The 23,494-nt window shown below is 35.4% G+C and overlaps 1 protein-coding gene across 1 annotated transcript in view; it reads right to left on the bottom strand.

Annotated features, from left to right (window-relative positions):
* Positions 1-1,617: 1,617 nt before the first annotated feature.
* Positions 1,618-23,494, bottom strand: part of LOC150100485 (sodium/hydrogen exchanger 9-like) — a 481,199-nt gene continuing 459,322 nt past the window's right edge. The window contains exon 18 of the mRNA XM_090402508.1: positions 1,618-2,399. Within this exon, the coding sequence (XP_090258634.1) occupies positions 2,304-2,399 (96 nt within the window). The 3' untranslated portion in view covers positions 1,618-2,303. The remainder of the gene's footprint in view (positions 2,400-23,494) is intronic.

The following is a 23,494-nucleotide window of genomic DNA, read 5'->3' as shown; positions in this document are numbered from 1 at the left end:
TCTTGCACATTCACCACCAGTCACACTACCATCCCTTCCAATGGTATGGCATTATAAAATCCTTTGTCATGGCAAAATTATTTGTTCTGATAATAATAATAATGTCCTTACTATTGCTCTTACCCATATACATAACACCTTCTTAGACAAAGGTTGCAATCACCAAATCAGAAAAATATTAACTCCTTCTCCAATAACCATCCTATATATCCAGGATAGCACACATCTGAAAAGTTGACAAAATCTTAAAAACATTTGGTGACTATCTCCAGACCACACAAAAAATAAAAAACGAGCATCCTTTACTACTCCCCACCCCCCCCACACACACATACACAGGCTAGCTACAATCACTTCATCTGCCTGATGTCTACCAAGTGCCATATAGTTGTAATCTGTCATACTGTGACCAGACACAAAGGGCAGTCAACATCAGAATCTATAAGCTCGGAACTCAGACTGTTCCTTGGATACCTGTCACAAAAAAAAAAAAAAAAAAAAAAAAAAAGCAAATAATTTCCTTGGAATTTGCCCTGCTTTTAAAAAAAATATGCAAACCTCAATGAATTCAGATGCCAAAACTGCCTTGAATTTAGGCAGCAATCATCCTCAAACTATCATCCCAAATGCCAATATCATTGCATTAAGTTCACTATATAGTCCAATTTAGGACTTCAGGTCTATCTCTGTTTCTCTACTTAAGTCTCACTTTATTGAAACAGTGCATGCCTGTGTGCACCTACCTTGATCCATGCATTTCTCCTTGATGACGACAATATGACTGGCTTAGCTTATTGCATATGATATACTACTTAAATTTTAATTAGTATATCATCTACTTCCTAAAAATACCATTATGAATAATCAGTGTAAGCTTGAACATCACTTGGAATAAACAAGTAGAGTATGTTATCATATAAAATACATCTACAAAAATAAATGGATGCATTTTTTCGTGACTATGAAATGGTCTTGTATCATTATTCTGCACTCAAACTCATTAAGACTATCATTTCCTTCTTTGGCATTTTTTAAGTCTTTTTCCTATAGTCTGTCAAGCATCTACCAAATCTCGCTACCTTTCTGCGATTCTTTTTTTTTTTTTATTATTATTATTATTACGTGACACCTCCAGGGAGTCCAAGGACTCATCGCAGGAGGGCACTCTACTTCGTTAAATACATCTCAGCCTCTCCACTACTACTTGATTCTCCTACTACGACACTACTACTATCAATGGCATCTACTGCCCATCATCACCAACAACAGTATTTTTTGTCTGTAAATTGTGTTCTGAATGTTGATTTGTCTGTACATGGGATGAAAAACCTGAGTTTCCGGAAGAAAAAACCTCGCTACCTCCATATGAGATTGTTTAACTCGCCTTCAACTGGAAAAGCCCATATAAGGATTCCCCTCGTCATGACAAGAATCGAACAAAGGTCTTTTCCAATTGAAAGGTGCAATGTTCTGCTGTTCTTCCAATTGTGCTAAGGATGCATTTCTTAAGATATATCTATATCAATTAAGGGACTTTGAATAACCACTGCGTAAAAAGAAGCTTGTGTCAAACATAGCAACATGTGACTTACTGTTTTAAGTGTAAAATGAATTCACTTTATTGTTTATATATTTTACTCAAATTCTTACACATCATTACATCTTATCAGAGAAACTACAATTAAAAATATTTAAGCATTACCTTTTAACATATGAACAATACATTTTTACAGAATATACAACAGATAAAATTAGGGAGATTTCAATATGACATATCCTAGATCCTTTAAAAACTCTTTACATAATGCACAACGTGCTTTTGGATTCTGAAGTTTTATGTACATAAATAACCATTCAAGTATATACACTTTATACATTTTTGTTCTTTTTTTTATCTTCTTGTAATAAATAGTTCTGGTTTTTTTTATAGTTTAATTACATTTCTGTAGCATGTATTTTGCAAAATGAAATGAAAAAAAGGTAAATCAACAGAACTGTATTTGCTGAAAGTTACGAGGTAGCCTTGATATTTAGCAATATTTCATATAGCAAATTTTAACTTTATCTTTTAAAACTTAATGTTATTAAATCCCATATACGTGAAGCAAACACCGGTTTTGTGTGCTATTTATGTATGTACAAATCCTAGTATAATAAATTCATTCATTTTTTTTTTTCTCCCCTGGTGTTGATCAACACATATACAAAAAAAAAAAAAAAAATTGTTTATGTACAATATTGAAATGCAACGCCAAAGTTTATCACAGTACTAATCCATGTGGACAGGCATACATAATATGCAATCACACTGCATCACCTTTAGAACCAGGAATCCAGATTCGAGTTGTTGCTAAATGGGAATCGCCTAGTCCTAAATCACCTTCTGCTGCTGAATTTCTCTGAAAGAGTGATAAGAAAATAATATATAAAGTTTATTATAGTCAGTAAGAAAATTAAAATCAGTTGGCAGAAACTAAAATTCCTATTGCTAGTAAGAGTTTTGAAATAAGCCAGTTTTAGTTTCTCATGCACTTCCTATCTCCCATTTGATTCCCAAGATATCCATTCTTCCCATCAACCACATAGCGTGTCTTTATAGATGAAAATCTGTTTATTAGGTTTATAAAAATTCCAAATAATTCTAAAATTCCAAACTGATTATACCCCCCCCCCCAAGTTAAACTGCCATTCTGAGCTTAATAATCACAATGGAGTCAAAGATTCATCTAGGAGGTCCTTTTGTCATACACACATAGCTCATCATACCGTACCTTAAACACACTCAAATTCTCTGCAGACACCACGCTCTCAGGCAAGGCATTCCAATCATTTACAACTCTGCATGCAAAAAACCTGCTTCTCACTCTCCTGGTCACACCCTCCTTATACAGCTTCCAGCGATGACCTCTAGTTTTCCCCCGATCTCCCACCATTTGCTGTAAAACCTCTCCACCATTGATCCTATAACAACCACTTACAAACTTGTAGGTCTCTATCATATCATCCCTCTTCTTCATATCCACTAGACTCTGTAAATTGCATCTTTTCAACCTTTCCTCATATTTGGCATTCAAGAGATCAGAAACTACCTTAGTCAGTCGCTTCTGGACCCTTTCCAACATCTCTTTACCCTTTTAAAAACCAGGTGACCAAATCTGGACACAGTCATCCATGTGTGGCCTAATCAAAGCTTTATATAATGGAACAAGAATCTCCTTACACCTACAAGTCGGTGTCCTACAGATCATTCCCAGAATTTGTTGTGTTATCCTCACAATTTTGGCAATGTGTCCTCTAAATTTTAGATCCTTATCCACTATCACCCAAAGATCTCTTATTTCCTCTGGGAGCCAGACCCAGAGGTGGTGATACCAAGGTGGAAGCAATGGAGAAGTCATCTTTACCTATACGAGTTGCCAAAAGGTGTCTCACCTTATTAAATTATTCTCGATTTAGAGAAAGATGTTGGAATTCCCCCCCCCCCCCCACTTGGTTAGACTATAATAAATTTTGTTTAATCCTTTATCCAAGTGTAAGCAAACAAAGCTTGCGCCTGAAGTATCTTTATGACTGAGGCAACTCATGGTAACGTGGCAACTGAGGCAACTTTAGCTTGGTCCACCTTTACCATGAGTTGCCTCAGTTGTGAAGATACTTCAGGGCACAAACTTTGTTTGCTTACACTTGGATAAAGGATTAAACTAAATTTATTATAGTCTAACCAAATGGGAATAAACTTCCAAAAAATGAACTTGTTTCTAGTCTGCAGACCATATGGGCACATTTTGATTAAAAAAAAAAAACTGAACCACTAGTAAATAATATGCTTAACCATTTACAAACAGTCAAAAAAGCTAAGGGGAATGCAACAATGTACTAATTATCATGTTGTTTCCCTTTGACTGTGATTTTTGTGCATTTATTTTCGTATTATTCTAATATTTTAAACCACGGTAAAAATTATTCTAATTTTGTGAGTTTTGTCAGCCTGGTTGGCCGAGTGGTTAGCGTATCTGCTCTTCAACCAAAGGGCTGCAGGTTCGAGTCCCACCATGGGCATGGATGCTTGTGATTGTCTGTGAAAATGCTAGTGGTGCTAGTCGGCGCTAGATGGTGTTGTTAATGAAAGGAGTTGTAGTTGGTGAAAATGGAGAGTTGTAGAGTAGGTGCCCTCCCTTGATGAGTCTTTGGACTCTCTGGAGGTGTCATGTAATAATGATAATATTTCAAATAACAGTTTTCTTATATTTTATATTACATTTTTATGTGTTTACATGGTTATATAATCTACAAAGTACATAGATTTAGATGATGCTAATTCATATTTGGTAATAATTAATTTTTTATGCAATAAATTATAATTGCAAATCAATCAACACATTTTCTTTGATTATTTTAATTTTTTGATTCAGAGGTGTAGAATCCAGAATGTGATATACTAGTCATGTTAATGACACTTAACAAAAACAAAACGTGTCTGAATCCATCTTAATTGACCAACATAACAATTCTATTTAAACAATGAAGAACAATTAACAGTTAGATAATTCCAGGTGGGCACTGCAAGCTAGTGATAAACAGAAGTAATAGTTCAGGAGACTTAGCAAAATACTTATTATAGCTGCCTTTACAATATCAATCTCCTCAATTTTGCTGCAGATAAGTCATCATCCCAATCTAAATTCGAATAATGTAACAAGGCCTATGAGCACTATCTATTTGAATTGGCATTCATGCTTAAAATGCCTTTTGTAGATATGCTGCATGTCTTTTCTAAATATTTCTGTGTTCTATGTCAATGCCATGCAAAACTAATGAGATCAGGATAGTTTTACAAGGAAGATTCAAGGCTGCCTTTGTGGTGAATGCAGATACACTGAATGAGTTTAAAGCATGGCTTGATGGGTTTGTGTGTAACAGTGTTTGCCTCCTACAATGAATCTTTTGACTCCTTGGAGGTCTGGTATTAATATTAAGTACACAGCACTGCAACTAAAGATGTGGTTAGAAAGCATACGAGATACAGATTTTATATACGAGTAAAACTTGGACCTGACATGCTTCCTAACTACTTTTACTTGGGTTTCAGAGATGTCTCCCGCTCCCACCTGCTATAAGTGGCAAGATGGCACATTGTATCTACTCTCTCTACTGTCACATTGTATCTACATGTATCTACTCTCTAAAAAAAAAATCGAAATACCAATATTTCGAATTTTTATATCTCCATCATACCATCTGTCTCCATCATATCTTCTTTCATGAATCCAGTTTTCACACTTTGAAAACCATCAATATTTTAGATCTCATAAGAGCTAGAGAAAAATAAAAAGATGTTGTGAGAATGCAATTAAAGATCTCCAAAGTTCAATAAAGAAAGCTCAACATGGAATACAGTGAAGGAATTAGGAGATCCTTCATCCAGCAGTGAGTATTGCTGATGAAAATTATCACACTGAAAGAATTTAAGGAGTATGTGTGACAGTATTTCAAGATTATTTATCTGGTAGTATTCTTATTATTATTCAAGACATCCATGGATGTCATAAGACTCATTGTGGAGGCAATCTTAAACAATACAAAGTCTATCATACCATTCCTTAAATTCATTCACTGTTTGTGCTCTTGCCATACTATCAGGTAATGCATTCCACAGCCCAATTCGATGCAAAAAAGTGACTCCTCACTTTCTTGCAACTTCTATTCATAACTTCCAGGAATGGCCCTTGTCCATGCTTCTTGTTCTGCTATATGAAAGAACTCCCTAGTATCCCTCCTGTAAACAATTTAAATGTATCAATTGTATCACCTATCTACCAAACTCTGCCCTCACCCTGTCCTGATAGCTAATACTGTACAGTTCTGATATCATTTTTGTTATCATCTTTTCACCTTCTCTTAAGGTTAATATATCCCCCTTAAGGTTCTGGAGATCAAATCTGAGCACAATCCAGATGTGGTGTGTGATCAATGCTTTATACAATGGAATCACCACTCTTCTATCTCTGCCGATCAATGTCCTTCTCAGTATTGCAGAAATCCTATAGTTTATATTCACTACCTTTGCAATATGTGACCTAAACCTCAAGTTTATATCAATCATCATATCAAGGTCCTTTGTCTCTTCCACTTCTAGTACAGTTCCTCCAAAAGAGGAAGCAGCATTCCATTAATGGATCCCAATTCATTTGCCTATCTGTTGAGAGCCATCACAAATCCTCCTGAATGACCACCACATCTGCACTATTACTATAACCCTTCTCAACTTCACATCATCCACAAACAATTAAATATCTCCCCACAGTCCTCTGACAATGTCATTGACAAAGGTTAAATGAAACAAGGTCCATTATCCAGTCCTGTGGATCCCCATTTTTAACCTTCTGCTTCCTCCATAACACTCCCTCATACACAACTCTACCAGACAGCCAATCCCAATCTAGTTCACTAATCTAAACTCATGTGCTGTAACTTAATTATCAGCTTATCATGTGGCATCCTGTCAAATGTCTTTTAAAAAAAAAAAAGGGTAGCATATTCCTTTTTCTCATTAACTGCTCTTGTTACTTTATTATTATAAAAGGCAATTAGATTACTAAAACAAGAACAACCCTTAACAAAGCCACGTTAACCCTCACAAATAATATTACCCTCACCTACCCAATGCTGTATACAATCACTAACTAATTTCTTCGAATTAAGAGCAAGCTACAGAAGAAACACAAACTGGCCTATAGTTGACATTTCCATTCTACCACCAATTTTCCTAGCCTGAATCTTATATACTTCATGCATCTGCTCTCCACCTGCATTTCCTATTTGGTATTGCTTTTAATCCGCTTAACACCAAATTGTGTTGTTATTTTCACTTGATGTATACAAACTTGTCACTGCTGTTAATAAAAATTTCTTCACGAATTCTGATACCAGCCTGGCTGGACGAGTGGCTAGTATACCTGCTCTCCAACCAGCAGGCTGTAGGTTTGAATCTTGCCATGGGCATGGATATTTGTGATCGTCTTTAGGTGGAAAATGAATGTCATTGCCTGGTGTGAGACCACTGCCTTGCATATTGGAAGACTTGAAAAAGTTCCATGTTTGGTGATTAGAGCAGGGTTTCCAGACTACATTACAAAATAAATGAAAAATACAAATATATATATATATATATATAAATTGATAAAAATTAGAAAAAAAAATTCTTAGCCCATCCACAGCATAAAATGTACTATAGGCTTACAAAATAACCTTTTGTGGGAGGGAGCAACATAAAACAAATGCACTGGTGATATCTCACATAATTCTTCCACCTATAGAACTACTCCAAGCTAATTTCTAAGATTATTAAAATCACCTGCCTTATAATTACACATAAATTTCCTCCTCCTTGATTTTTGTGCATGTCTATTCATCTCCCAAGTCAAGAAGTTGGAAGTGAGGATGACATCTCAGATACCATCAGATCCTCTGATGCTATAAGCAAATACCAAATACTTGAACCTCTTGTTCCTTCTTCTACATGTTGCCTAGGATATTTGTTATTCAAGAATTCTAAAAATTCCATTCCCTTACTACTACATGCTGTTTCCTCTTCTCAGTTTATGTTGACGAAGTTAAAAATTCCAGAATGATCGCTCATTTTACACTTGTCAAACTCAACTGACTAAACATTTTCTGCTCTTCAAATTCTGTATTCCATGTCATATAACAACATCCCACTAAATATCCTGTCCACCCACATCTCACCTCATATACTCTCAAAACCAATTATTCCAATTTTCCTCTGAATCCTGTACTCTGAGAAAACAGACCTCATCACTTATCATTAGTAATCTTCAATCAAGCCATGTTTCAGTGATCATTATAATAATCTTTGGTTCAGCTAAGGCTATCAGTGCCACTAATTCATCTCCTTTATTCCTGATAAATGTATAAATATTAATTTCTATATCTGTTATTATTCTTTCTAGACATTATTTGACTCTGCATACACCATACTTTCCTCCATCTCCCCTGACAGCTCTAGTTTCTGTGCACCAATAGTGAAGTCACACTGGGTACACAGGTACAGGTTATTGTTGCTTCTGGGATTGAGTTTAAAGTTATGGCAATTATTCTCTTGGAGAATTTGGAGATAGATGAGATGTGACTATAATCCTTCTGTTGAATAAGATTCTGATTCCTCCATTACCAGATTTTTCTGATGATGTATAGATGAAATTTGCAATTTGAAGAGAATTCATTCAATTCAAAATCTGTTCCCCATCTGTATTCTTGGATGTAGACTCCATCAAGGTTTGCTGACTCTGTATTGGTGTAGAGTAAATAAAATTTTCAAAATTTGAAGATGATATAAACATTGTAAGTGGATGAGTATTCTGCAGTGATGATGTTTTGAATGCTTACCTCTTCCTGCTTTAGCTTGTGGGCTTTCACCAATAGGCTTTATAACTTCTCTTTGAGAAAACAGAATGGAAGTTGCACTGCATGATTTTTCTGAAATTTTTATTCCTTTCATAATCAGCAAAAAAGTCCACATATTGGGTGATTGGCCTTGACATGCTTCACCAACCGGGTTAGCCTACTGGCAGCATACCCAGGTTTTCCTGGGGGGGGGGGGCAACTAGGAGATGTGGCTGTGGTTTTAATCTCCCTCACCATCTGAACAGGATTCTTCTGATTCCTTTTTTTTTTGGCAAAAAAAATCAAGACATTAAATGTTGCATTTAAAATGGCAGAAGGACATTAACATGTTGCACTATAAGAATGTGAGGAAAAGTACATCACCAGGAGATTAGCTTTTTCAGTTAGTAGTAAATGCACTAGAACCATTCTGAGTACAAAAGAAGTGAAAGCAGGGCAGGACAAACTGGTCCATACGATCTATAGTCAATAGTTCTAGCTATAGACCATAAAGCAGGACTGTCATTGTACACCATGCAAGTTTTTTTGCTTTTAGCTCTTTCAGCTTTAGTATGAAGATGCAGGATTGCAATGAAAGCTAATTGAAATATGCAATTAGTATATTACATTCCTTGTAATAAGAACCAAGAATTTAAAGTTTGGTGGAGAATGAATGTTTACCATATACCAGTAAGAATTATTTCAATGATGCATTCAGTGCAGATATTTGGATCAGAAGACTGAAAACAATCCAACCAAGAAAAGGATGTATAGAATTCACAAAGATCACCATTACAAAGTTCATTGTGTCTGGCATTCTTATAATGCCAGACATGGATGAGAGTGACTGTACAAGTGCTATTCATATGGAAGAGTAATCAGTACTAGAAATCAAAAGTAGACCATGACCTGAATTGCCTAGAAGACAAATAACAACATATACCAAGAAGTGTCACTAGTGAGGTAAAATTTAAGTATTTGGAGAGTGGCTAGAGCTATCTGGTAGTTATATAAGCAATATGTGTGAGATTATTGGTGATAGCAAATGTCTCAATATCTGTGCATTTGGAATACAAAAACCAGTTGGACTTGGGAAGATCAAAATCTCAAGGAAGATGCTCTCTCAACTATGAGTAAAGTTGGACTAGAGAAAATCAACATTTTAGGAAAGGAAATACAGTTCAGAACGGTTGGTAGCATTATAAGAGCAATAGACAGTGAATGAATTTGATGGAATGGGGAAAAGAAAAGTAGGATAACCTGAGTTTTGGAATCTCCACATCATAATGGAGATTTTAATGAACAAATATAATCAGATGTTTCAGGAATCATAAAGCATATAGTCTTTTATGTACAACATACAACAAATGAACATGGATATCTTCTAGATGAACCATGCAGTACCCATAACTTTGTCAATCTACACAGCAAATTTCCATACAAGCCTGGAAGAAAATGGACCTGAGAACATCCAAATGTACCAAGATCACAAACAGATCATATTTTAATCAATGAAAAGTGGGTGAGATCAGCTCAAAATTGTAGAGCTTACAACAGTGTAAAACTAAACTCTGACCACAGAAAATACACATAAAACTTTGTCTCAGTGCTTTTACACCTAAAGCAAGAATAACAAATAAATATCACTGGAAATAGGAGGAAAAGGGAGGATATGATTTAGACATATAAGCTAGCCAGGGATTGTTATCCAGTTGACACGGAAGAGATTTTTCATAGAATGGGGGAGAGGGGGTAGAACAAGAGGCCATTACTGGAGACTGTATAAGGAGGGTGTGAGCAGACAAGTGAGGAGTGGGTTCTTGGTATGGAGAGTGGTTGGTGAGTGGAATGCATTGCCTGAGTATGTTGTGAATGTAGACACAATGAATCAATCAGTTTAAGGCATGGTTGGATGACCACTGTGTGCAATGCTCATCCAACCAATGAGTCTGACTTCATCAAGGTCGGATGATGATGATGATGATGATAATAATGCAGATGGTATATATATTATACGTATACCTTATTTAACATCAAATGATCTTTCTGTATATCCTTCAATTCGAACAATTTCTCTTATAAACATAGACTATATACTGCTGTGTAATGTTTCATTTATAGCATATAACAGTAATATTTTAAACAGCTTTTCTCTTGGTACTTTGTGGTAGGTTTTATGCTAAACAAATATAGTCCCTTGTTATGTTCTCATAACATACTTCCTTAATCTGCATTCTACATGGATGCAGATTAAGGAAGGTTATGTGAATTAAGTGTTGCTCTGTTGTTTTTAATCACATCGTATTCTCTATACTCACTCAAGTCATGTTGTATCACATGATGAATAAATCAACTTCATGAAGAAAACAGCAATAATTATAGTAGGCCATTAACATGTGCTCTTGCATTTGAAAATTAATGTAAAAATAAATTAGTACAATACACAGAAAATCATCTATAGTAGGTTGTAATATATACATTATTTCAATCAATGCAATGAACAGATGCAAAATTAATTCAATGATTCACATTTAACTAATATTAAAATAAACTATTACTGTATATGCATTATGTAATATGAACAGAATACATACCAAACACTTGTATAGAAGCATCATGCAAAACATTACCTGATGTATTAAGTTGACAGCTCAAATAAATTATAGACACACCAAAACATAATAAGGACTCACATGCTAGCCTTCTGAAATATCCTCATATGAAATTTTGGCTCTCCACACTTACGGCATCCACTGTAGCAATCTTTAGCCAAAGGGAAAAAAAAATAAAGCATGCTGCACAAATAATTAAATTGGCTGTACCAACTACTTTATTTAATACTGATATGAAAATAGCTAACTTGGAGGTTTATTTTCTGGAAAGACATGCATCATTCTTGCTACAGTAATGTTATAAATAAATGAAATCAATCAGATAAGCAGAAATAATGTACTAGCAGTAAGAAGAGCATGTACAAAAATAAATTTTAACTGTGGCAAGAATAAGCAGTGGAGTAATTAATGCAACAGAAATTATCACATATTAAGGCATCTTCTTAAACATGATTTGTACACTCTGCTTCATCTTTTTAAATCAAAATTAAATCAGAATCGGCTTAAATCAAAAATATAAGGAAATAAATCATCTTAAAAATTAGAATCGTAGTTAAACCATGCAGATTACATAGTAAATCATATTCTAGAATTGACTTCTAAGTAGAATACAGATCAGATCCTAAAATTAACACCCAAGGAGAATTTTTCTTGCTTCATATATTTCATGAAAGCTAATGTGAGAATTTGTTAGAATAGTTTATGAAAATAAGCATAACCTCTCCACAATTTATATTGCATACAGTTCAAACCATGGTCAGACACAATAAGGAAGATGCAAAATAAATTGTTTATTTGACAGAGAAACATTTGAGAATAGGAAACAGCTTGAATGGCGTTGTTTCTTCCTCTTTCTCACAGTCCTATCCCCTTTCCTCTTGAACTTTTTTCTCTCTATCCATTATGATTGCATACCCATATTTTCTTCTTTCCTTGGACCCAATATTTATCTTATCAATATACATATCTACAGCTGATTCATTTTAAAATACATGGAAAATGGTAAATGGTTTCTTTTTATTCTTGATAGGAAAGTTCTCTTCTCTTACAAATCTCCAATAAACAAACTATGGTGAACTTTTATTTTGTAAAAGTGAGACCCACCCATAAAAGAGGTTGTAGAGATGAATGCAGAATTAAGTTAAGAGAATTTGTGATATGTATAGAAGAGTAAAAATGATGAAAACAAATAATAATAATATTATTACATAAAACCTCCTGGGAGTCCAAAGACTCATTGAGGGAGGGTACCTACTCTACAACTCTCCGTCTCCACCACTCCACCGACCACCTTCATCATCTACACCAACGCCATCTACTGCTGACCACCATCAATAGTATTTTCACAGAAACATTATTACCCATGGCAGGTTCGAATCCTGCCGTGGGTAATTCTCATCGTCTTGATGCTCCAAGAGGATGAGAATGAATGTGTAGACAAAAATGGAAGGGGATGATTGGATTTGAAGGGGGATCTAAGATGAATAAGGAGAAAAAGAAATGGCTCAAGTTAAGCATTTAAGAGGGACATCAAATAAGTGGTATCAGTGAAACTAGCTATAGATTCAGTAATGAGCTGTTATGTTTGTATACAAATGCAAGAAGTTTAAGAAACAAGGCAAAGAAATGGTTGCATTAATTGAGTCTGTTCACCCAAGAATTGTTGGAATAAGTGAGACATGGTTGGATGAGGATGACATCATGACAGGAATACAGATGGAAGGGTATAATGTGTTTCATGAAGATAGAAAGAATAAGAAGGTAGGGAAAGTGCTATTGATGCTAGAGAAAGAGTTATGTCCATACAAAGTAGAGATGCATGAAGGAAATAGTGCCAGTGGATTTGAGGCAGTATGGTGTGAGATAGAGGTGAATACAATGAAATACTTCCTTGAAAGTTGCTATAGACCTGGTAATTTGGATGGTAGTGACTATGAAATGTATAATCAAATTAGCCAAGCAAATAAGAAAAGGGTAATCATTATAGGTGATTTTAATTATGGCAATATAGACTGGGATGATGAGATAGCAACTAGAATTAAAGAAAATGAGTTTCTTGAGTTCACGCGGTTAGCCGAGTGTTTATGTGCTTTGCAACCATATGCCTGGGAAAGGAGTGTATTGGGTTCAATTCCCATCGCTGACATAAGGAGCTTAGGATCTTTCTCAGACATAGCCAAGTTAGCTGGTCTTGGGTAGACTGCAGGGTTTTCTCCCAGTTTATCTGGGATTTTTCATCCCGCAAGCAGGCAAACCAGCCTTGAGAACTCAACTCTTCTACAGACATAGGATACACCAGGAGGCATGGGGCTAACTACCTTATCCTTGTGTATGGTTGTAGTTAAATGAATAGAGAATCTCTCGACACAAGGTAAAAGAGGGAAAAGGAAGAAGAAGAGTTTCTGGAGTTTTTTGAGGGACAGCTACCTCACAGTATGTAATAGATGGCACACAAGGATCAAGGGTCTTGGATTTGACCATCTCATCAGAAGATGTAATTATAAATGAGGTTTCAAATCACCCCTCCAGTTGGTGAGAGTGACCATGAAGTGATTACCTGGGTGGTTGCCAGCAGTGTGAGGACCTCTGTAAGAAAAGAGTATATGTGGAACTACAAGGGCTAGTGATTATGAGCAGCTCAGGAGAGAGTATGCAGGTGTAGCGTGGAATTAGGAGTTAGTTGGAAAGGAGATCAATGCAGCTTGGAGGATATTCAAGAACTGTCTAGTAGAAAAAATGTCGAAATGAATTCCAAGGGTCAGGTTAAATAAGGTAGGTGTGAAATGGATGAATGAAGAGATTAAGCATGCAATACAGAGGAAAAAACATTATGAAAGCAGCATAAGAGGAGTAGTAAATAATCTATTCCATGAGGATTGCAAAGAACAGGAGGAGGGCGACTTGGTTAGGGTAGCAGAAGTGAATTATGAGCAGAAGTTAGCTAATGAAAATAAAAGAATCCTAGGGAGTTCTTTCAATATGTAGCCAGCAAAAAAAAAAAAGAAAAAAAAAAGCATTATGGAAGGATGACATTGATTGGAGAAAATGGTATAATAACTGCTGCATAAGATATAGTGTAGATACTTAATGGGCAGTTAAGTGTCTTTCAGTGTTGTGAACGTGACATCATGGAGAGTTCAAGAGCAGTTCATGATGAGGAAGAGAGACTGACCAAGTGAGCAACAGGCAGGGGCGAATTCTCCATGCTTGCTATGCAAGCTCATTAATAGAGAAAGAATATATGTTATATTATTAACAAATAATATTTATTTGTTAATAAATGCATGCATTTATAAGCATTCCATTTAGGCTTTTATTTTTGTAGACAGAAGATGCCTTAAGCTTGCGAGGCAATAATTGAGCTTTGCGTTGTGTATTGAAGGCTGATGCTTGCTCGTCTAGTGAAAGCTACCTTGGTTTGCTCGGCTGTAGGAGCTTCCAGGTCCTTGCTGCAGCACTATGATTTCATGCAAACGCATAGCCATTTCCGCTCACTTCACGTCGTATTAAACACAGGCCATACGCAGTCAATATAGCTCTAGCAAGTGAGCTTCAGCCAGCCTTTACAAGTGTGCGTGTTGCTCGGGAAAATTAAGTTACAATCAACTTTTTATGACGGTGTTATTGACCAGTTCATAAAGAAGAACCATAGGATGGAATTTGTATTCAAGTAGCTAAATTGAAAAAGATAGAATATCATTTGTAAAATAAATGTTGTATTTGTATGATTAAATGTACATAAATTTCTAAATATATAGTTTTAAATAGTCAGTAATTCATTATTCCACTAATCAGACTTCAATCACACCTCTCACTCCCTGAATGATAACAAGAGCAAGCATGAATTTCAAGACCAGCATTCACCCCTGGCAACAGGTATATGAGGAATTGGCAAACTTGATATTAATAAGGCTGTAGGACATAATAATATATCACCATGTATTTTGAAGGAATGTGCCAGGGAGTTGGTATTTGCCTTGGCATATTTTTTTAATATGAATCTTGCATTGGGTCGAGTTCCAAAGGAGTGGAAGGAGGGCAAGATTGTGCTACTTCACAAGGGAGGTGATAGAACTCAAGCATCAAATTATAGGCCTATCTCTGTGTCAGGTGTTGTGGTTAAGTTGGAGAAGCTTGAGAGAACTAGGATCCAGAATTGAGTTGACAACAATGCTACTATCTTTGATTGACAGCATGGATTTGCTAAAGGGAGGTCATGTTTTTGTGATCTACTTACTTATTACAATAAGGTGATGGCTTCTTTGGACAGAGGAGAGGATACTTAGTATACTTAGATTTTGCAAAGGCTTTCAATAGGGTGCCGCATGATAAGTTGATAATCAAACTATAGTGGATGGGGTTGGATATCAGATTAGTGCATTGGATCAGAAACTGGCTATCTGATAGGTATCAGCAAGTTGCGTATGGGGGAGCAATATCCTGGAAAAGGAAGGTCACTAGTGGTGTGCCCAGGGGTCTGTTTTAGGGCCATTACTGTTTAACTTGTATATTAATGATATTGGTGAAGATTTGGATGGGGATATTTAGTTGTTTGCAGATGACGCAAAGTTGGGGTGAACTATGAAGAGTAGAGCAGATGTTGTGGCCTTACAAGAAGTCTTGAATAAATTGAGTGAATGGCCACATGAATATGGATGCGAGTTCAATATTGCAAAATATAAGGTTTTAAAATTTGGGAAACAAAGATGGGATGTAGATTTTATGCTTGGTGAGGATATATTGTTGGAGATGGAGGAAATAAGGGATCTTGGGGTGATAGTGGATAAGGATCTGAAATTTAGAGGACATGTTGCCAATATTGTGAGATTAATGGTTTGATAACCCAGAAACCCCACTTGAAACCATAAATGGAAATCTTTCTAGCTGTTGCAGGCTTCCAAATATGCTGGGCACTATCTTACACATACAATTTATGCAGCATATAAAAGACATTCAAGTAATATGCATTGTTCCAACTAAATTTCATTACATAATTTTGATATCTTTTAATGTTTATTTTTTCTTCCTGGGACATTCACCACCACTCCGGCAACAAAATGAACTCATTTGCCACTCTGCATGCAAATAAGTCTATTTTCATTTACTCCTTTACTTCCATGACTCTTATACATATTTTAGAGATGAATGCTTGCTCTCCTGTCAAATACAGAATATATTTACTATATCTAAATGATGGGCTACCCTCTCCGTCAATGTATGTGTCTCAATCATATTGGTGAATCTGTGCTCTGTAGAGCATATTTTTTTAAACAATCTTTGTACTCCATATCTAAAGTCTCTTGAGAGATTCACTCCCCTCTATATTGTTTCCTTATCACCCAGATCTGTGCACAGAAATCCAGATGTGGGCTGAACAGTGGCACCACAGGATGTTTTTATGGTAATTTTATGGTAAAAATCATTATGGTAGAAATTTTCTGCATGACCTTTTACAAATTTTTCAATGTCTTCTGAATGTCAACTCCCTGATTTTAATTAAGATATTTCTGTTTATTCAGATCTGGTCCTCAACAAGCATTATTTAAAACTTTTCGATAGACAATCTTTTAAGCCATTTTGCTCTTGTGAAAGATAATATCCCATTTTTATTGCAAATGGGATATTATCATCCAATTCAGTAATTTTTCCAAGTCAAAGATTATATGTATTTTTCAGTTTTTCATAAAAATTAGGAAAAAATTTATTTCATAATTTTATGAAACTAGTAATTACATTGCTTTCTCTTGAGTAGTAAATAAAAAAAAAGTAAAGAAAAAAGTAAAAAAAATAAAAAAATACTGCACTTTTAAATATATACAGTACTAAGTTTTAAGCTTTCTTCACATTCAATACAAGGTGTATATATTTCTGTTTTCATCCATATTATACCAAACATATACATACAAAAGTCTGAATATGAAATTGTCTATGCATATCCTTTTATTACAATCATTACTGTGCTTTCTACTGCAATGTCAACTACAATGAAAACTAAGACACTTCTCATTATAGCATATACTCTATTATTGCTTTGCATTATCATGCATTAAGAGAGTAGTTGCCTAGATCCATTGCTATCTTTATAGGAGTCACATCAGAAAGGGGAGTAACTCTTCAAAGATACTATGAGTTGACTCAAGAGATTTCAGGTTTCTATATACAAAAAAGAAAAAGGTGTAGATTAACTGAACTTGGGATGTAGTATTATTATGAAAAGCAACACATTTTACAAATAACATGTTTTAAACTCATGAAATTTCTGATTTATTTAATTCCACAGATAATGTAGATGATGCAATTTCCAAGCATTTACAATATACTGTAAATGTTGTCAATTTAATGATGACCTCCCAATATGATTGACATAAAGTTAAATTAATTTCCTTTCAAGGGACTTTTAAGATAAAACAAGAACATCTAAGTTTATCAATATTATTAATTTTTGCTGATGGCTATCAATATTCCACTGATATATTAAGTATTTCCATTAATAAGGTAGCAATAATCAAAGTTATTATTGTTAACATATGACCACCATGCAGTCAAAGGATTCTTTGTGGGAAGTCCATACTCTCTCATACAAAAAGATCATCGAACCAAGCCTTAAATCCATTCTCAGTTTCTGCACTCACCATACTTGCAGTCAATTCATTCCACTTATCAATTACTCTCCATGCCAAGAACCTACTTCTCACACCCTCCTTATACAGCTTCCAGGGATAACCTCTACTTCTACCCCTGCCATCCTTTATTCCATGAAAAATCTTCTCCACACGAATCTGGTAACAACCCCTCTCCAACAGTCCCCATGTCTTCTATTCACAAGGCTCTTCAAGTTGCATTCCTTCAATCTCTCCTCATATCTAACATTCCATGCACCTGACACTGACAATAAACATTCTTTGCAAGGCCTTTGCAAAATCTAAATATATTCTCCTCTATCCAACGAAGCAGTCACCTAATTGTAATAAGTAGATTACTAAAACATGCTTCCTTTAGCAAATTTATGCTATCGATCAAAGATAATACCATTGTTGTCAACCTAATTTTGGATTCTAGTTCTCACAAGCTCCTCCAACAACTTAACCACAACACCTGACACACAGATAAGCCTATAATTTGATGCTTGAGTTCTATCACCTCCCTTATGAAGCGGCACAATCTTGCTCTCCTTCCAGTCCTTAGGAACTTGATCGAGTGCAAGACTCGTATTAAAAAAATATGTCAAGGCAGGTGTCACCTCCCTGGCACATTCTTTCAGAATATGTGGTGATATATTATCAAGTCCCACAGCCTTATTAACATCTAGTTTGCTCAACTCCCCCATACACTTCTTGCTCACTTACATTCAATTTCTCCTCTCCATCATCATCAACTGCTCTCAACCACCTTGCCTGGTTTTTTGTAATCCTCATGTAATTGGTTATTACCACTTCTCTTATTCTGTCTTCATAATGCCCTTTTCCTCTATATCTCATGTTTAATCTGTTTATTCATCCATTTCCTACCTACCCTATTTAACCTTCTGACCATTGGAATACATTTAGAAATTTCTTCTACTAGACAGTTCTTGAATATCCCCCAAGCTGCATTGATCTCCTTTCCAGTTAACTTCTCATTCCATGCTACACCTGCATGCTATCTCCTGAGCTGCTCATAATCACCAGCTTTGTAGTTCCACATATACTCTTTTCTCACAGAGGTCCTCACACTGCTGGCAACCACCCAGGTAATCACTTCATAGTCACTCTCACCAACTGGATGGTGATTTGAAACCTCATTTATAATTACATCCTCTGATGAGATGGTCAAATCCAAGACCCCCCAATCCCCATGTTCCGTCTATTACATACTGTGAGATAGCTGTCCCTCAAAAAAACTCTTTTACTTCCAGTTGCTATCTCATCATTCTGGTCTATATTGCCAAAATTAAAATCTATATTACTATATTATATATATAGTAATATAGTAATATAGATTTATATTACTATAATGATAAAATCATAATGATCACCCTTTTCTTATTTGCTTGGCTAATTTGATTATACATTTAATAGTCGCCATCATCCACATTACCAGGTCTATCTCACACCATACTGCCTCAAAACAACTGGCATTATTCCCCTCTTGCATCTCTATTTTGTATGGACATAACTCTTTCTCTATCATCAATAGCACTCTGCCTTTCTTTCATTCCTCACAAAACACATCATACCCTTCTAATTCTATTCCAATCAGGATGTCTTCCTCGTTTAACCGTGTCTCACTTATTCCAACAATTTTTGGGTAAACAGACTCAATTAATACACCCATTTCACATCTGCCTTGTTTCTTATACTTCTAGCATTTGTATACAAGCTTATTCCTGGATCTACAACTAGTTCTGCTGATTACACCACTCATTTGATGCGATTTCTCCATACTCAACTGGGGCCATTTCCCTTTCTGCTTATTTATTTTAGAACCCTCTTCAAGTCCAACTACTTCCTCTTGATCCCAGGTACATCCCATTCCTTTCCTGTATACACATGCATTCACATCCTCTTGGAGCATCCATCTTTCTCACATTGTGTTCCCCGTCCAACCCTGAGCCTCCTCGTTTTCCTGTCCGTCTTGCACACTCATTTCTTCATTTATAACCACCTCTTCAATCTCTCATGTGTTACTCTCCTGCTCTTCCAACACTGCTTCCCACTTTATCAGCTTCATTCTCTGTACACACTTCTCTACCATCCAGCAGAGTCTGTCCAAGCGACTCACACAAAACCACTCAAATGCAGTCCATCACTCTTATACAGTTCACGTCGTCCTTCAAACTCATTCCACACATTAACAAACTGCACTCTTTTCTCCTCACACATATCATTCATAATCCTTGCTCTCTGCCTCATCTCATCTCTGTCATACCTAGGCAACATGCTTACTACCTTTCCTATCACACTATTCTCTTTTATCCATATAAGCAACCTCCTGATATCCAATCTGACATGCTGTTTTGTTCTCAGTGAAGTCATTCGTACCTATTAAAACTACCAACTCTTTTGCTCGCTTCCTTCTCATATCCAATGCCTCAATCACTCTACTCATTTTACTGTTAGGAAAAAATACCTTATGCATCCTTTTGTCCAGCACACCTTTAATAACTGAATCGCCATACAACGCCACTCGCAAGTCTTCCGTTACCTCTTTTATACCAACATGATTTGTTTTAATCATTTTCACTTTCCAATACATATCTTGAATTTTCTTAACTTCATTCTGCATCCATTTTATTTCTTGCCTCATCCTAACCAACTCAACTTTCAAACCTTGCATCACATTTTTTCTGTCATTCATTCTTTTGAATTTTTGAACTCTTGAACCCTGCTTCACACTTTCACTCTCATTCATCCTTTCGAGTTTTCATACTTTTGATCCTTGAATCCAACTTTCGCTGTCATTCATTCTTTCGATTTTTCCAGCTCTTGATCCTTGCGTCACACTATTTCGGGTTTCATTCATTCTCTCAATTTCATTGCCTTCCACCACATTCGCATCACTTTCGTCCCTTTTACAATCCAATAAGGTTTTCAAGTGACTTGCTTTCTTTTTCAATAATTTTTTAACAACTTTTCACTGTTCTTTCACATGATCCTTCTCTTTCAGATGAGCATTCATTCTCACAGCATTCTCTCTACTAACACTTTCTCTCATCAGTGTATCAGCACCCTTCAAATCCTCATTCAGCTCACATTTCACACATACCCTCCTTCCATCCACTTTAAATATCCATAATTTATCAATGTAATCAAATGAATGAAGTCAAAGTTAAATTCCTGCAATGACAAAGCCGCTGCCATGTTTCCTTTGCCAGTTACTACGCTAAGGTCTAATATCAACAAATTTTTAATTAAATTTAGACAAAATATCCCACACACTAATAACACTACAAGTGCACAACCTTTATAGTACCTCTTCCTCATACACACACACTTATATACAATTTAAATCAAAAAGAACTTATTTGAAACCAGAGCTCTCTTTACTTACCACCTCTTTTGTTATATTTTATGAATCAATTTATACTGAAATGTTGTTGAGAGGCTTATACGCTGGTTATACATGATAACTAATAATTAAGGAATTTACAGCGTACACTAGAAATATAAATTAAATAAACTTTAATATATACTGAAATGCCATAACAAAAGCAACAGACTTCTACAGTTATGTATATCCTCAACTACTAGTTGAGAGAATCTCTCAATGCACAATGAAAGGAACATTCAACCCCTTTTGTGCACTCTCTCATCTACCTTTCATCAGTTTGACATATGTGTGAGTTACTTTGGTTTCCTTTCACTGTCATGTTTCCATCTTTTAATGGTATTATCACAATTGATTTCAGATATCTAAATTGCACTGCAATTGCAAGAAATGTTTGATAACAATATGCCACCCTATAATAACAATCTACTGGAAATTAAAATTTCAATGCTCCACATTCAGTATTGTATACAACTGTGATCTTTTTGTATTCCCTTGTCTTTATACCATCTTGAATGCGAGGTATATCACTCATGCAGAGCATACAAGAATTATTTGAATGTCCAAATAATTTTTGTATCTATGTGTATATGTGTGTGTTAAGCACTGAGCAGGCTAAAGATTTGACAAACTAAGGTTCCCCAATGTAGAAAGTCAACATCTTTTTTTCACTTGGGTTCTTATTAACAAAGTTGTGATCTAACACTGAGTGACCCTAGTCTTCTCCAAGATGAATTATTGGAAGTACATTAGAATTACATACACAAAACTGTCTCTCAAGTGGAGAGAATGAAGTTAAATCTATGGTCTTCTCAACTCACACCTAATTAGCCTTTGCAAGTTAGGTATTAATTGAGATAGGCCATGACTTTGCAGTCATATGTAGGCAGAAATGTAAGAGGAAGTTCACAGATGTTTGGAGTGAATTGGATGGACAAAAGGATGTTTTATATTCCTGATGGATAATTTTTTTTTAAAGAAAGTTTATTTCAGTGAGAGAATGGACATGCAAAATCAGAGAAACTAACACTAAAAGCTATTATGGAGGATATGAATAAGCATGTATGCAGGCTCCCTTGATGTGATTGCAAGATTGCAAAAGATCATACTGTTGAATGCAGTTTCTTAGGTCTAAAATCTGAATGACATACATTTAAAAAGATTTGAGGCTAACTGTGGGCACAAGGGGATATTGTAATTAATGTCTACTAATGCCAGTAGTATCAGGGACAAGGGCAAGCAGTTTTTAGAACTGGTTAACCAGCTTGAATTGGCCAAGTATTAGTGATACTTGGTTAATGGAAGAAGCTATTGTCACAGGGGGAAAAATTTCAATGTATTTTTTGGGGGGTAGGGGAGGGATAGAACATTACTAGAAGAGGAATTCTGTTAAATTATAGCAGAATGATTGCAATCAGCAAAAGTAGAATTTCAGCAGAAAGGTAGATTGAGGGAGGCAGTACATTTGACATGATAACTAGGTAATGTGATGATAAAAGGCAACAGGACAACATACAAGGAGCAGTATGAAGGTAGCACTTTTTCCCCCCCTCTGCTCTCATAAAATAACCTATTTCATGATGGCTTTTGCAAAGATTAATCCTCCATCTTTTGCAAGCAGTTTTAAACAAAGCACTTTTTTCCCCCTCTGCTCTCATAAAATAACCTATTTCATGATGGCTTTTGCAAAGATTAATCCTCCATCTTTTGCAAGCAGTTTTAAACAAAGCCTCCATCATTCTACATACACTTTTGCCATTGCTGAGTGAGACAAATGTATGCTTATCCTGTAAAAGTCTTCATTTCAATGTATAATCTCTTAAAAAACAGCTTATTTCAGCTTGATATAATCTGAAAATTGGCATTCTCAGAGTGCATCCTTCTGAAAGGCAACAGATAATAGAGCCGGATCCAGAATATGGGAAGTATATGTTGAAGGTGTATGGGCTGCAAAATGTAGTTAATGGGCAGAAAAGAGCAGATATGATAGAAACATAATAATAATAATTATTATTGATGAGTTTGTTGATTTTTTCGACCAAAAAACTAATTTAATAAAAAATAACTAACACTAGGTTTATAGGTCATAATAATTATTTAATAAACCTAGTGGCTTTGTCTGGGTTAGAATAAACACACAAATAAATATACAAGAAGCATTAAATATGAATCATTACATAATCATTTCAGCATCTGCTGAAAAATAACTGACCACGTGCCAGCTTCAATGCTCCATGTGTTTCTGTTTTACTTGTAATTTTGTGTAAGTTCCTATACATTTGATGTTTTTAGTTATGTAATGATTCATATTTAATACTTGTTGTATATTTATTTGTGTGTTTATCCTAACCTAGATTAAGCCACTAGCTTAAGTGGCAAAACTAGTAGGTTTATTAAATAATTATTAAGATCTATAAACCCAGTGTTAGTTCTTTTCTATTAAATTATTATTA

Source organism: Typopeltis vanoorti, chromosome 13, assembly GCF_054136105.1.
Source record: "Typopeltis vanoorti isolate ZY-2024b chromosome 13, IOZ_Tvanoo_1.0, whole genome shotgun sequence".
NCBI classification, from domain to species: Eukaryota; Metazoa; Arthropoda; class Arachnida; order Uropygi; family Thelyphonidae; genus Typopeltis; species Typopeltis vanoorti.
The sequence above is the reverse complement of the archived record's forward strand: the minus strand, read 5'-3'. Positions and strand labels throughout refer to the sequence as shown.